The sequence below is a fragment of the Acanthisitta chloris genome, unplaced genomic scaffold (assembly GCF_000695815.1).
Source record: "Acanthisitta chloris isolate BGI_N310 unplaced genomic scaffold, ASM69581v1 scaffold2540, whole genome shotgun sequence".
In the NCBI taxonomy this organism is placed as follows: Eukaryota; Metazoa; Chordata; class Aves; order Passeriformes; family Acanthisittidae; genus Acanthisitta; species Acanthisitta chloris.
The window spans coordinates 123314-137998 of record NW_008650897.1 but is presented as its reverse complement, the minus strand read 5'-3'; the positions used below and the strand labels follow the sequence as shown (position 1 = coordinate 137998).

Genomic DNA, 14685 nt, shown 5'->3' with positions numbered 1-14685 from the left:
TCAGCAGCCCTCTTTGTCCAGCATGGATGACAGCAGTGAGGAGTGGTGCATGCAAACCTGTTCAGGGTTCCATGTGCTGAGTAAGGACTGTGGTCACAGGATGGTCATATGATGAAAGTAATTGAATAAGACCCTGGAGGATCTCTCTGTCTCTGCCTCTTTAGCTTTCCATGCATCTCCCCATGTCTCCTGTGGCACGGAAGTTAGTACGTCTTGCTGTCTGAACAAAATGCTACATACTGCACAATGTTAAATTGTAGGTAGGGCCTGGACTTTTCTAATTGGACATCCAAAATAAGTAGAAAATACTTATAATAGTGTCTTATTGTCTTAGTAACTTTCTGTGCTGTTTCTCCACTGCAGAAAATATAAGCAGAAGTGGCACAAAAAGAATTTAATGAATGTTTATAAAGCATTTGGATATTATAGTCATGAACACTATAATAGTCACTGCTAGGAGATTAGCCATTCATGTAATTTTGTAACTGGTATTGAGAGCAGACACCAAACAATGTATGGTAAATAAATTCTATCTATGCAATGACAAAACAAAATAGAGCTAACTATTCAATGAGCAGCATTCATATTAGCACTGTAGAGAGCACTGGATGTGACCATGTAATTAAAGATGGTATCATACTGGATTTTACTGAAAATGGCTGAGTGGTTGCCATGAAAGCAATATTAATTTTGTCTTCTCCTAACTTTGGAGTTCTTGAGTTTGCAGTTATAGCTCTTTATGACTGTAGATTTCAAGGAATTTAAAATGTAAACTTCATATACTGTTGAAGATTTTCTTTGTTTGTTTTAGCTATTACACAAGCTTTCTGTATTCCAGAAGAAATTGGGATATATGTGGTTTCAGTATATACAGTATGGGGTTTTTTTTTGTCCTCACCCAAGACTTTTGCTCTAATTGCAGTAATTCTTTGCTCTTCTCAGTTTAAGAAACCTTTTTTTTCTCCTCAGCCCAGTACTACAGACACAGTTAACACACTCCATGTAATCTCCTGAAGGGCCAGCTAACCTGTTTGTCATCATCATTTCTTCCATAATGGAGACTTCTGGTTGAGAACCACAGGAATCTCAACAAACCCTCTCAGCTGCTGACATTTAGTCATCTTGTAAAATTTGGCCTAACATGGGAAAGTAAATCCCTTACAAGCACTTATGAAAAATGAGAAGCAAGATACCCTTATGCCACAAAGTGCTGATCCAGGATAGGATCATGCTGTCCATTTTAACATCTTCAGTAATTTCTGAAAATAAATTTCATGTGACTGATTTCCTGCTATTTATTCTGTTGTGTCTTGATGCTCTTAGCATATTTCCTCCCCCGTTTCCTCCCTCTTTTTTCCTATTGTAACAATCATAGTTTCTATATGTGGCCGTACCTTACTCAGCCCTCAGGATTTTCCCTTTAAATTGAACATTCGTAGAATTAAAGTAGGTCACAGATCTCTGCTTCTAGCCTTATCTTACCTCCAGTGTCCTGCAGCTTGACTGAGAAATGGAAATAATCGCCCTTATCCCAGCTACAGCTACTTATTAAAGCAGATTCAGTGGCTTCAGATCTGACATTATGGAGTTAATTCTGACTTTGCTTTTGTACATATTAAATCTAAGTAATGGTAGAGGATGAAAGTGGGAAGCTGTGCTCTGGTGAGGCCTAATTTAAATGGGTGACATAGAACTTTGCCTCCAATCTTTCTTTGCTTTAGTAATTCAGCAGCTTTAGTAAGTCAGTGGCTATGCAGCACATGATAGCTCTTGGCCCATGTTACTCTTCCTCTCCTCTCCTCTACTTTCCAGCTAAAAATATCCTGCCATATCATCCTGTTTCAAGAAGAGAAGTGCAGAAGTAAAGCTGACTATTTTTATTTTAGTGGAGCCAGGTAACACTCTCAACTTCTGTTGAACTCGTGACTCCATTTTAATTCAAATTGAACTGAATGGAGAAGCAGGAGTGAGCATAGGTGACATGATCTCTGGCTCTTAAAAAAAATTGCCCTTCAAGCATAACCACTAGCATTCAGGTAGATGAAGATGTATCTTTTCCTTTGCTGGAAGAAAAGAATAATAGGATAGGAGTCCAGGTCTCAGAAGTGATATTGTCACAGTACCATGACAAAGCCTGCTATGATCCATGATGATGACCCTGTGATCAAACACCTGCTAGTGGAATTGAGGGCAAATAGAAATGGGACTACTACACTCTGAATAACCACAACAAACCTCACTGGTATTCCAGTATTGAGCAACATCTGCAACAACTGAGGACTGTGTTTGTTATGGATCTACACGAAGGTCATATTTTCTGTCCCCAAAATCCTTCTGTATATGGTGGCCAGAAGTGGTCTGGAAGTAGTCTGGAATTTTTAATGAAGAGATTCCTAAGAGCTGTGAATGATGGTGTAAACAAGGGATTTTGAGGAAGCTGCTAGGAGCAATCCCCAAAACGTAGCTCTGGCATCCTACTCTGAAAAGGGAGTTGGGGTGTTGGGCACAGTGCTGGCCAAGACAGCACGTTCCTGCATCTCACTGACAGCAGAGCACTGTTGCTGTGCTAGCCAGACAGCTCCTCCTAGAAATGAAAAATTATGCCCAGTTCTGAATGCACTGATTTATGTCATACCTGGTAATCTACTGGTCCTGCATTGACAGTTGACGCCCAAAGCAATCTGGTTGCGAGCCAAAGTTCAGAGTGATATCATATGTGAATTGCTCATTCAACTTTCTCCTGGACCGTGAGGTGCCAGTACAGCACCCAGAAGTCAGAGTAAGTGCTAGATGAGTAACTTGTGCATCTGTCTTTGAGCTATAAAACACTATTAGATTTACTAAGGATTGGATGTTGTTTTGTTCTGACCTTCCTATCCTGCAGAGAAATATTTCACGGCGAGCAATTACTTTGATTCATTATTACTCTTTAGAGTACTTTTCCCTCTAAGATACATGCTTTTGGATGAAGTAAAATATTAAGGCTTTTGAAGTGTAAGTTCAATTGCTAGAAATTGAAATTAGCTCTTCATGCTTTATAAGAGGAATTTAAAGTTCCATTACACTGAAAATAGCACTTTTAATTCAGATGTGCTTTTGTTAAAACAAAGTGAATAACAGATTATTTGCTTTGAGGTTAAGGGGTTGTTTTTTCACAATCAATACTGCTTTTTAGCACTGCATGATTATTATTGCAAACCCAATGACTTTGAACCAAGAATTAGATATTCAATTGCTTTTAAAAGTAATTTTCCCTATATTTTTTTCTGAAACACTTTAATAAGATCATATAAAGTCAGGGAAATGAGGCAATATATTCAATTGCTTTTAAAAGTAATTTTCCCTTTATTTTTTTCTGAAACATTTTAATCAGATCATATAAAGTCAGGGAAATAAGGCAATATACGTATCCATGTTTCACTCTCCATAATAATTTCTTCAGTTACACTTACCTTCTCAAATGCTGTTGCTCTATTTATCTTAATTTTCAAGTTAGGATCTTTTTAACTGCTAAGTTTATCTGAAGTCCGAACCTACATATTATATATACTTCATATAACCTTTAATGGTAATTTAATAACAATTTAAATAAAATTCTTCCAACCTAATAAAAACAAGTATATAATTTGAAATGTTTTGAAGTCAAAGAAGCAGATACATTTGCCTAAATATGATGCACTTATGTCTTATTTTCCAAAATTAGGGTTTATATTGTAGACATGATTTTACAAACACAATGTAATACTTATTTAGTTTGTATTTTCAAAATAAACCAACAATTCCTCTTGTTGCGTACATTGCATTGTTGCTCATGTTTTTTATTTAGTTTGTATTTTCAAAATAAACCTACAATTCCTCTTGTTGCATACATTGCATTATTGCTCATGTTTTCAGCTTTAGTAATGCACTGGCAGTGCATGTTCAAATAAAGACTATATTTTGACTATTGTGAACATAATCAACCTTGCTAGCAATGCATTAGAAGCTTTTTTTTTGGTTTGGTATAAAAGCAAATTCTTTTGAAAAGATGCTATCCTCTTAACTCATGAAGAATATTAAATACCTCTTATACACTCTTATGAGAATCAGTCACTTTGGACACTATTGAGTGATATCTTGTAGTTCAAGGGGAAAAATATTAATTCAAATTCTTTTCAGATCATATAATCTTATGAGAATCAGTCACTTTGGACACAGTGATATCTTGTAGTTCAAGGAGAAAAATATTAATTCAAATTGTTTTCAGATCATATAGTTTGTTAGTTTTCTGATGTTACTCTCAGAGCAGGTATATCTAGAAACTGCTGAAAGATTCCTGTTCAGTTTTCAGGGCAGATTTCCTTTGGGACTTGAATAGGGTTGAACTTGTACTCTGTCCTCTCGTTCTTGGATTAGGGTTGAACTTGTACTCTGTCCTCTCCTTCTTTGACAAGAACCTCAGTCAAGGATTTGAACATTTATTGATTACTTAGTTTTCTACAGTCTAATTAATGAATTAATTAATTTAATTAGATGAATTAATGAACACATTTAACTAATTAAAATTAATACTAGCACATTCCAGCTTTCTAATGAGATTACTTTCCTTGCCAAATACGTATCAAGGCCTATTTTATCCAAATCATCTTCAAGTCGGAGGACAGGAATACCGGTCTGGATATATGTGTCTTTCTTTTTCTTTTGTTAACAAAGCATGCTCAGTGTAGGTTAATGCCATCTGTATTTGCCTCTTTTTATTTCCTCTTTATTAATACAAACCCATTTATCAGTCCTCTTGCTTGCTCAGCCAAAGTGTCGCCCAACTTCTCATTTTTGTCCTTTCCTCTTGATGATTACAAGCCTTCCAGATACTAAAGTAGTTTGTTGATGACTCCTTCTGTATTTTTCTCTAGTAATTGACAAATCAAGTAGTTAATTGAATAGCCAACTTACTTGTAGTGTCATACATTGATTTATACTTAAAGCTTGCATAATAGGTTTAGCTATGATTAATATGAAAGGAAGGAGTTCTCCTGTGAGTATATGACATATTTCTGATGTCTATTTATCAGCATTTGCTTTAAATAAGAGGTGGGCCTAATCTTGGAAAGAGCTTTGCTTGTTTGTTGGAAGGAAACTGAACACTGCCCCAGCTGAAAATGCTGACTCACCTCTGTCTTATTTCCACTTAATTTAAACTCAGCACAAAGTAGCAAAAGAGCACCTTCAGAGGAGCAAACCAAGACTATTGCTAGAACAAGTCTTAGTGAACTACAGGGTTTAGTGAGGAAGGAAGTACATGGTTTAAAAGGCAGAGATAGAGGTAGATTTTCACAGAACATGGTTGTTGAGATGTTTGCAGCAGCTTGAGCGACATACTGGATTGTTTGTCAAACAGCAGCAGAGCTGAAAAATTGTTGGCAACTCATTTCAGGTATTGATGTGGCAATGGAATGGGGAAGGCTGCAGGGTGATTTACGCCCTGGAACCTGAGAGCCCTTCAGCAGTTTCAGAGATGTTTTGGCTTTTAAGATGTTGAGATCTTAGCACATACCTGCACCTCTACATAGTTCAAGTAGCATCAGTGGATTAAGCATCAATTTCTGCCACTGTAGCCTTGGCAAAATTTCTTGGTAATAATTTTTTGGGACAATATCATTCTGTCACTTCTTAATTTGTGTTCCCTTGAAATCAGTAAGACATTCCATCAGCAGTAAAATCCAGATTTCACTCAAATGTGTAAGCAATATTTTCTAGCAAAAGATTTGTTGTGTAGTGCTCATTGGCTTTTTCCCCCTATACTATTGACATTTAATTAGCATAGCACAGATTATCTCTTAGTAAATAAGCAGCATGTTTATAAAAGCTAAACTGTCTTCCTGGTATGTTTCATTGAATGGTAAAATTAATGTTTTTTATTTGCTCAGATGGTTCTTTGGCGCAGTCACACGAGCAGATGCCATAAGACAACTGTCACTCCCTGGAAACCAGGCAGGAACATTCCTAGTTCGAGAAAGTGAAAGTGTAAAAGGGAGTTACTCACTCTCAGGTATATTCTAGTTTTTCCTCCGAAGCAATGTTTAAAAAATTTCGCAGATGATCTGGGCTTTTTTGTTTTTGAGAACGATAAACTGGGCATGAAAATGAAATGAACTTCATAATAATATTTATTTCCCAGGAGATATATAAAGAAAACTTGGCAAGAGTAATTAGAGTTTTTATTTTATAGATTTTGTTTATCAATATGCTCAGAACAGAAATAAACTCTTTTATGCTTAGTACTTCCAGTGTGCCAGCTGTCTTAAAATTGATAGCATTTTCATGATTGAAATGAAAAAAAATACATTGCAGTTGTGCACTACAGTTCTGATTAGTACACAAAATAAAAACATGCTGGCAGATATCTGCAGTTAAAGAACAAGAGATTTCTGCTAGATGCATGCTTAGGTTTATATTTATTTGGTTTTAGGGGTAAAATGACAGGAAGATCTTCAAAGCTGTATTTTAGAATACAGGACAGCCTGTTTCATTGAAAAGATAGTTGTAAACATCAATAAAAGTTTAGATTTATGATGATGATGGGGTGAAATTTAAATAAAGTCCTTTATCTGAATCTGGAAGATTATCAAATAAATTTAAAAAAATGTTGATAATTTTGCTCACTTGCATAGAAGTTCATCACCTTTTTTCATGCTGTCTTCAGTTTGCCCTCAAGGAAGTTGGTTCTTCCCGTGAAGTTCTGAAAGGTAAACTACCATCAGCCAGAAATGAGATTGGTCCTGAGCTGTGACAGAACTGACCAAATTTTTTAATCCAAAAACTGTATTACAGCTGCAGACCTTTGAAAATGCTCTCTGTCCATAAGGCAACTTCTTGCTCTGCTTTATGGTTTTAGTTTCCTTCAAGTGTTCTTCATCAGTGAACTGATTTCATTCAAGGACTGGATGAGACCAATAGCAGTGTGGTGTTATGCAGGGAAGGACAGATAGGCCTGTATTATGTTCTCAGTGCTGGCACTTGAATATATAGCACCTTACTAAAAATCAATGAAAATTCTTTTGCTTGTACACCTAAGGGTGGAATTGCAATTTCTTTTTATTGTTCTCTAACTGTAGCCTTCTAGGAACAATTCAAAAATCTTGATTATTCTGCATCCTAACCACTTCTCTAACAGGAAGGCAACAGTTCCTCGGTTAAACTATGAGGTACTTCAGAGAAAAATCCAAGAGACTGAAAATAAATATTAGGCCAGGATGAAATTGTCCTTTGATGCTGCTGTTTTATTTTTTTCCTTACAAAGATTGGATAGAAAATTTATTCTATCTGATTTAGGATACTTGATTCAATTAAAGAAAAGCTTGTGACAGGCATTTTCCAGGTTTCTGAATAAGCTTATTTGAGAACAGGAGATTTGATGATGACTGATAACAACAAGATATGAAACCATCAGTGTGGATTTGTTCCATGTTGGTTCGTTTGATGAAGGAAGGGAAGAATATGCTGTACACAGAGGCAATGCTTCAGCTACAGGAGTCAGCTCCTCTTCATGCACAAACATGGGTTGTGCTCTGAGTATGTATGCATACATATATATGCACCATCTCAGATTTATTAAACATTTGTGCTCTTTTAGGCAAACGAAGAGGATAAACTCTGAAGCAATCTGCAGACAGTATTAGTGACATGATTTCCCAGTGCTACTAGATCTTTTAGCAGCTTCCCAGACTTGAACATAATATAGCCTCAACCTGCTACTCTCATCTTGAAGAGCTAAATATTGTTTGCTGCTTGCTTGGCTGGCTTGGCTTGGCTGAATGGTGTCTGTTTCTGTTATGCAAGCTCTTTTGCTTCCAACCTAATAGCACACATCATGGTCTAGACACTGTATGTCCATTATCACATTACTTATTGTCTACATTTTGGAAAGCTACTGCATTCTAAAGCAAATGATGAGGTGGTTTGTACTGTGGGAAGTATTAATTGGAAAGAAGGTTGTTTAGTTCACCAGGTGCTACAGAGAAGGCAGTTTTCCTGCATCTCTCCTGTTTGTGTCAGCAGAAGGAATTATGAGACACAAAAGCTGAGGCAGAAGGATGGCTTCTATCTCCATGGTAGCTGATACACTGACAGGGGAGAAGTCACAACCTGATATTTTGGATTATGTCCCTAATTTCTATTTCCAATTTTTTTCAATGCAGAAAAAATAACCCTCCAAAGTCTTCTGTAAGTCTGGTTGGGTTTGCTCTACCTTCTATTGCTGTTTTGGTTTCGTTGCAGAGTAAGATGATAATGGCTAGAAGAGTGACAACTTGGCTTTCAGAATTAAGATCTTTAAGAAAATATTTTAATTCTCTGTCCAGTCTAAGACTTAAGTGTAATGAAGCTTAAAAAAAAAAAGAAGTCAAAAAGGAAGAGAAGGAAGAGAGACTTTTACCCAAGAACCCATAAACTCTTTTTATGGCTTTCATGCTTGATTCCATACTCATATGGGCAGGGTCTAAGCGACTTAATGTTAATTAGGGAGACAAATTATCTCCTTAGGAAAAAAACCAAGAAAAAGAAGAAACCCCTACCTTTAATGAAAATGATACCTTTCAGTTCTAACCTGCCATGTTGGGAAAACTCTCAATTTGTAACATTTAGATAATTAATGACTACTTAAATTAAAACAAAAAAGTTGTCTTCAGAAAGGTTTTTCATATCTGTGAATGGTAAATGGAAAGCTCATCAAACAAGATAGGCCACTGAGATGTGCTGCTATAAATTTAAAGTGTTTGACATTTTAAAAATAGGTTTTCCCATTTTGAAAAATGCACATGTTTTTGACAGATTTTTATGTTGATGACTTCAGCATCTGGTGTGAAATGTATTAAATTTCAAACATGTTGGTGCCATCTTAGACATTGCCTCTTTTTAATTAAAAGCCATAATTTAGATGTGCCCAGCTTAATTGAGTGTCATTGCCAATGAGTGCAGGAGGCTCTTTACTTAGCCCGTCACTGAATAATGGTATCTGAAAGACTTACTGCATTGAATAACAATGTACATGGGTTGTGTTTCCTTCAGTTTTCTTCTCCATGCTCCTAAAAGTTATTGTGTCATTTCCTCTAGGCCAGACTGGATTTCAGTATAGGGAATTGTTTAAGGCAATAGACTCGGAGGACTGATAAAATTATGGCCGTAGTAAGAGAATGATTTCAAATCTGCCTCTGCATGTGTTCTGCACTGGTGAGGGTGATCTCATGAGCCACCATCTTCCCTCATCCACCCTGAGCATGGAGACAGAGCTCCTGCTGTCAGCACTGCATGGCCAGTGCTGAGTAGAACAGCTGACAGGAGTGATGCTGGGACATATCATTGTTGGAAGTAATGGGCTGTTAGTCTCTCCATGATTCATTTAGTGAAGAAGTTGACTCTGCTGATAACACCATAAATTTTTTCTGCCCTGGAGAAGGAGTAGTAAATTGCTGTATTCTCATTCTTCAGGTGACAAAATCTACTTCTGCATAGTCCAGTCATATGAAGATGGATAGCAGGGAGAGGAGAATGCTTCTGTTAAACTGAAACAATGTAGAAATCTAATAGGGAGCTGTGATTCTTTAAGGAAGGGCAAGTTGAGGAGAAAGCCACCACAGCCTTCAAACCTAGCTGCTGTAAAGCTGTGTGAAGCTGTTCATTCCTGTCCTGTTTCGTGGTCTGGCATGGATGTGGAGATGACTGGAAGGGGTTATGGTTAGCTCTCCCCTGAGTGACATGTGCTCTGTATCATGTTGGCAGAAGAGCCACACGATGCTGCAGCCCTGCAACTGTGTGGTGCAGGACTTGTATAGCCAGACTCAGCCCCAGAAGAGCCACACGATGCTGCAGCCCTGCAAGTGTGTGGTGCAGGACTTGCATAGCCAGACTCAGCCCCAGGATACAAGTAACAACCCCCTGTCAAGTAGTGCACTCATCTCAGCTACTTATCACTAGAAGAGATGGTATCAGCCAACAACCCCCTGTCAAGTAGTGCACTCAGCTACTTATCACTAGAAGAGACGGTATCAGCACAGAAATTTTCTCTAGCTTCTGCGCACACATCACCACCTGACCTGGATGCTGTCAGTCATAAGGCTTCATAGAAGGCTCATTTAAGAAATTAGAGCACATCCTTCAAACCAGCTCTCTGCATTATTGATGTTAGCAGCTTCACAAGTAATGATTAGTATGCTGCTAATAAATAAAGCAGGTAGTCAAACTACTATTACTTGTGATATACAACTGAGACTGGATTAACACAGTCATCCTGCTGGCCTTTTCTTCAATGCATCATAAAGAGTAATTCATTTGTCTAGATGCATTTTCCTGCAAACATTTTCAGGCTATTGCTACAGAAGTACTCTTTCTTTCATTTTGTTGCACTCCCATTTCCAAATGATACATCACATCAATATACATGCATTTTGTAATTAAAAAGTGCTAATTATGGGTGATAATTTAAAAAGAAATGGCATGTGAAAAGTGTGATGCATTTATCCTTATAACTTGGGTTTTATCCTCATTCCTGGTCCTCATGCAGAATTGTAAGTTGTCAGCAGATCCCTAAAAATCCTGAGGTGGAGAGAACTCGCCGTGTTTGAGCGGCTCCTGTCTGCCCTCTAGTGGTCTGGGATGACAATTGCATAGGACACTGCAAAAGTACTTGGTCATCCATGATAGTACTTAAGGAAGGAAAGATTTTCCAAAATGTGGTGCTTCACATTTAGTTCTACCCCAGAGTTTCTCCTTCTGGCCAATCCTAAGACTCACTACATGATTCCCATTCTACCTTTTGGCTTGATTCTCAATCTCACTGGCCGCTACGCTAACTGGGGAGGCTTCACCTTGCTCCCTCACCAGCTCTAACAGGTGGCAAAAAGGTCTGTCCACACTTTTACATACAAGTCTATTGCTAAATCTTACAGATTGGTAACATTCACTGAGCTCTGAGCAATTTTCCACCTGAAATTCCTGGGATCACAAAGCCTCCTTCTACTGATGCATGTGTCTTCTGTTTGAGACACAGAAAATTTATCCTACTACTTAAACATATTTCCTCTTAAGTTATGCTTTATATGCTCAGGATTCCTCAGTACCAGCTAGGTTTATTGTGGAACACTGTTAATGTTAAAGCTAACAGCTGCAGCAAAGATACGAACTAAAATATTTACCCTTCAGTATGTAACATAAACTCTCCATTGCCATTGGAAATGGACAGTGACGTCTAAGGAATGGAGTGTCATGCCAATGACACCCCACATAAGCAACTAAATACTTTTCCAGCTCTTCTGAATTGCTCTCTTTCCTGATGCTCAGCCCACTGCTGCTACCACCAGTATTCCTTTATAAAGGAGATCTCTAAGCTAGTGGTCTCCAAACTTTTTTGCTTGTGTACCTCTACCAGGAATAAAAGGGTTTTGAGCATTCACCCTAGATATATCTTTATTTATGCTTTGTAAATTACATACATGTACTAATCTACTGATAGATTATATAAATTATAGAACATACACCAAAAAATGTAAAAGCATGGGATAACTATGAAAAAATGGTATTTAAAAATCTTTATTTTGTTTTATTTGCAATGGTACAAAAAGCCTTTTTTTCCTCACATCCCAGTGGATTGTCTAGGGCACTTCCTGCTTTGCATGCATGCTGCTTTGGAGATCAGTGCTCTAAGTCATGTATAATATGGATATCAGAAATTGTGAGCCTAATATTCCTTAAATAGTACAGTAGATAAGTGACTACAATTTTGTCCATCTCTGATCTGGTGCTGGTCCAGGTCTAGCCCCAGCATGCAGTGGCCTGACCTTCTTTCTGGCACATCTAAAAAGTGCTCTGATGATCACAATGGAGGACACTTTGGGTGTGATAGTATGCAGGTAAATAACCTATAGAAGATGAGGAAAGCAAAATCTTTTTACTTAAGAAACAGCAGATTAGAAGAAAACACATTTCAATTGAAAGAAATTAATCAAGTACCAAAACAGAGCAGTATTCACCTGATTTTTATATATTCCAAACACGCATAAACCTCAAAAAACTCCATGGAAGATGTGAGTGCTTTTCAGAGAATCATGGCCATGTGGAGAGCCTATCTGTTTCCTCTAAAATGCCTGCCAGCCCTGCAGCTGCTCTTTGGAATGTTCACACAAATAGAGGAAATATTAAAACCTGATTAAATGAATCCAATGAATCAGATACTTCTGGCTGGTTTTAGTGTCTCCAAAGAGAGAAAACATGAGCTGCCTCACAGAAGTTGTATTTATGTACTTCTGCATCAGTTCCTATGGTGCAAGGAAGAATCTCCAAACCTGAATGGCTGAAGACTGATAGACTAGATGTGTTAAGCTATCTGAACAATGGACTTTGGTTTGAAAGAGGGTTTTTTATAGTTGTCATATTTGAAACTAAAGTAATTTATTTTAAGGTCCTGATAAATCTATTTAGGAACTTTATGTTGGTTTGGTCACAAATGTTATTGTACCACTGCAATAATTCCTGAAAACTTAATTTATTTAAATCACTTTAGTTTTTGATGGTTCATCTGTGAAGCACTACAAGATTGGAAAGCTGGATGGAGAAGGCTATTTCCTAACCAGAATGAAAACTTTCAATACTCTGAAAGAGCTGGTTGACTATTATAGCACGTACAATGATGGCCTCTGTGTTTTGCTCAGAAAGCCATGCCTAAAGGTAAGCATGGATGTTACACTGTGCAAAGTGTTTTTTGTAAGCTAAGTCATCATATGTCTGTCAGAAAGTGTTGACTCCATATCAGGTTCTACTATTTCAAAATGTTGATAATATGCTTATCAGGAAGTTCTGGGCAGTGCTACAGTTTCATTCTTGAAACTCACAATAATAAAGTACTATGCCATTTTGAACAAATCATCAAGTGGCTGGGGAGAAAATATGCCAAATCATGATTTATTAATACCTTTTTATAAATATATATGGAGATGAAGTCTCCAACTTCATAATTCTAGCTGTCCATAAGTAATTACTGAGACAAAACCGCAAGGTTTAGGCAAGCAGTATGTCATTGTTCAAAAAGCTTGCTAGAGGGATGATTTCTAATTTTTACATTTAATGGCAGGGTATTTTCTTTAGCATATTTCTTATTTCTAGCAAAAAGTACCCAGTATGTGGGTTGTATTTTATGTTCTTGGCTCACTTTATCACGTGTGTGTACTCTAAGGAAACATTATTTATGTGTTTCAACTTTACATGACATAGTTAACAATGATTTGCATATGCTGTTTAAAACATATTACAAGTTTCAGTTATTGTGTTTTTTTCTTTTACCAGGTACAAATTCCTACCACTTTTGACTTGTCATATAAAACTGTTGATGAGTGGGAGATAGACCGAAAATCTCTGAAATTGGTGAAAAAATTAGGATCTGGTCAGTTTGGTGAGGTATGGGAAGGAGTGTGGAATAATACCACCTCAGTGGCAATCAAAACCTTAAAACCAGGTATGTGAATTACTCTTAAATACCAATAATGTGAAATGTTAGCAAGGGTACTCCTTTGCTTTTTTAAAGCAACTGAAAAGAGGGTCTTAAAATCTGTGCACTTAAACATGGAGATTAGTAAAGCTCAAGGCCCAGATATTCTTTGGTATTTTGAACTACAATTTTATATAATTTTCTGTTTCTGGATGAGCTGAACTCATTCAACATCTGTATTACAGAAAATGGCAACCCCAGCAAGGGTTGTTCATCTTTTTGTACAATATTGCTTGTATGGAATTGTGTAAATACATTATGTCTCTAGGTGAAGTAATTGATTTGCTACTGGTTTGTCATCTGTAGAATTTTTCTAGTGATTAAGATGCTATATTACAATGATTTCTTTGGTAATGTAGACTATGTGCTATGCTAAGTTTGTACTTAAGAAGTGCTTTAATCTTAAAATTGATTCAATAAAGTTTCTCAAAGTTTTTGATACGCAACATTAATACCCAATATTTGCATGTAATATAAGATTGTGACTAATACAGCTTTTAGCATTTTTCTTAATGATGTTTCATTAAATTCAAGTACTTTGTGCATTTTAAATTGACAACATAAAATACCTGCCAGCAGATGGCAAGAACCACATAGATGAGAAAGGTAGCCTCGATGATATACATGTTTTTTTAAAAGAACTAACAACTTGAGTTGTAGTTAATTGAAAAAACTTGTGTTGGGCATTAATGAACATGGGTCAGGAAGCAGAACAGATTCAGATCTTTGATTCAGAATAGCAGCAATATGCTTGAGCCCTGCTTGAGTGGTCTCCTGAACATGGAGGAATTTAAGCAGGAAGTAGTTTAATTTTAAGGCTCTCTTGTATCAGGATGTTGTTTTTGTTTCGGGACTTGCAAATTGAAAACAAATGAGCATCTTTTTTTTGCCTCTGCTTAACTGAAAATATAAAAACTTCTCAGACTAAAGACCTTCTATAATTCATGTGAAAGATAGTACTTTTTTCAGTGAATGGGTGAGCATCTTCCTAGTGACCCAGTAACCACAGACACCGTCTTGAAATCACTTTCTTACTGGGATAAACATAATATTCACTGCAAACTCGTTATTATGTACAGACTAGAACAGTATAGTGGAAGAAGTTCCTTCAACTGTGATACCTTTTGGTAGTATCATAGTTCAGCTGGGAAAAAGGGCTTGATTAATCAATA

The 14685-nt window shown here is 36.9% G+C and overlaps 1 protein-coding gene across 1 annotated transcript in view; it reads left to right on the top strand.

The window, feature by feature from the left end:
• Positions 1-14685, top strand: part of FRK (fyn-related Src family tyrosine kinase) — a 46909-nt gene that overhangs the window by 13467 nt on the left and 18757 nt on the right. The window contains 3 exon segments of the mRNA XM_009070592.1: positions 5907-6028; positions 12533-12696; positions 13312-13480. Of these exon segments, the coding sequence (XP_009068840.1) occupies positions 5907-6028; positions 12533-12696; positions 13312-13480 (455 nt within the window).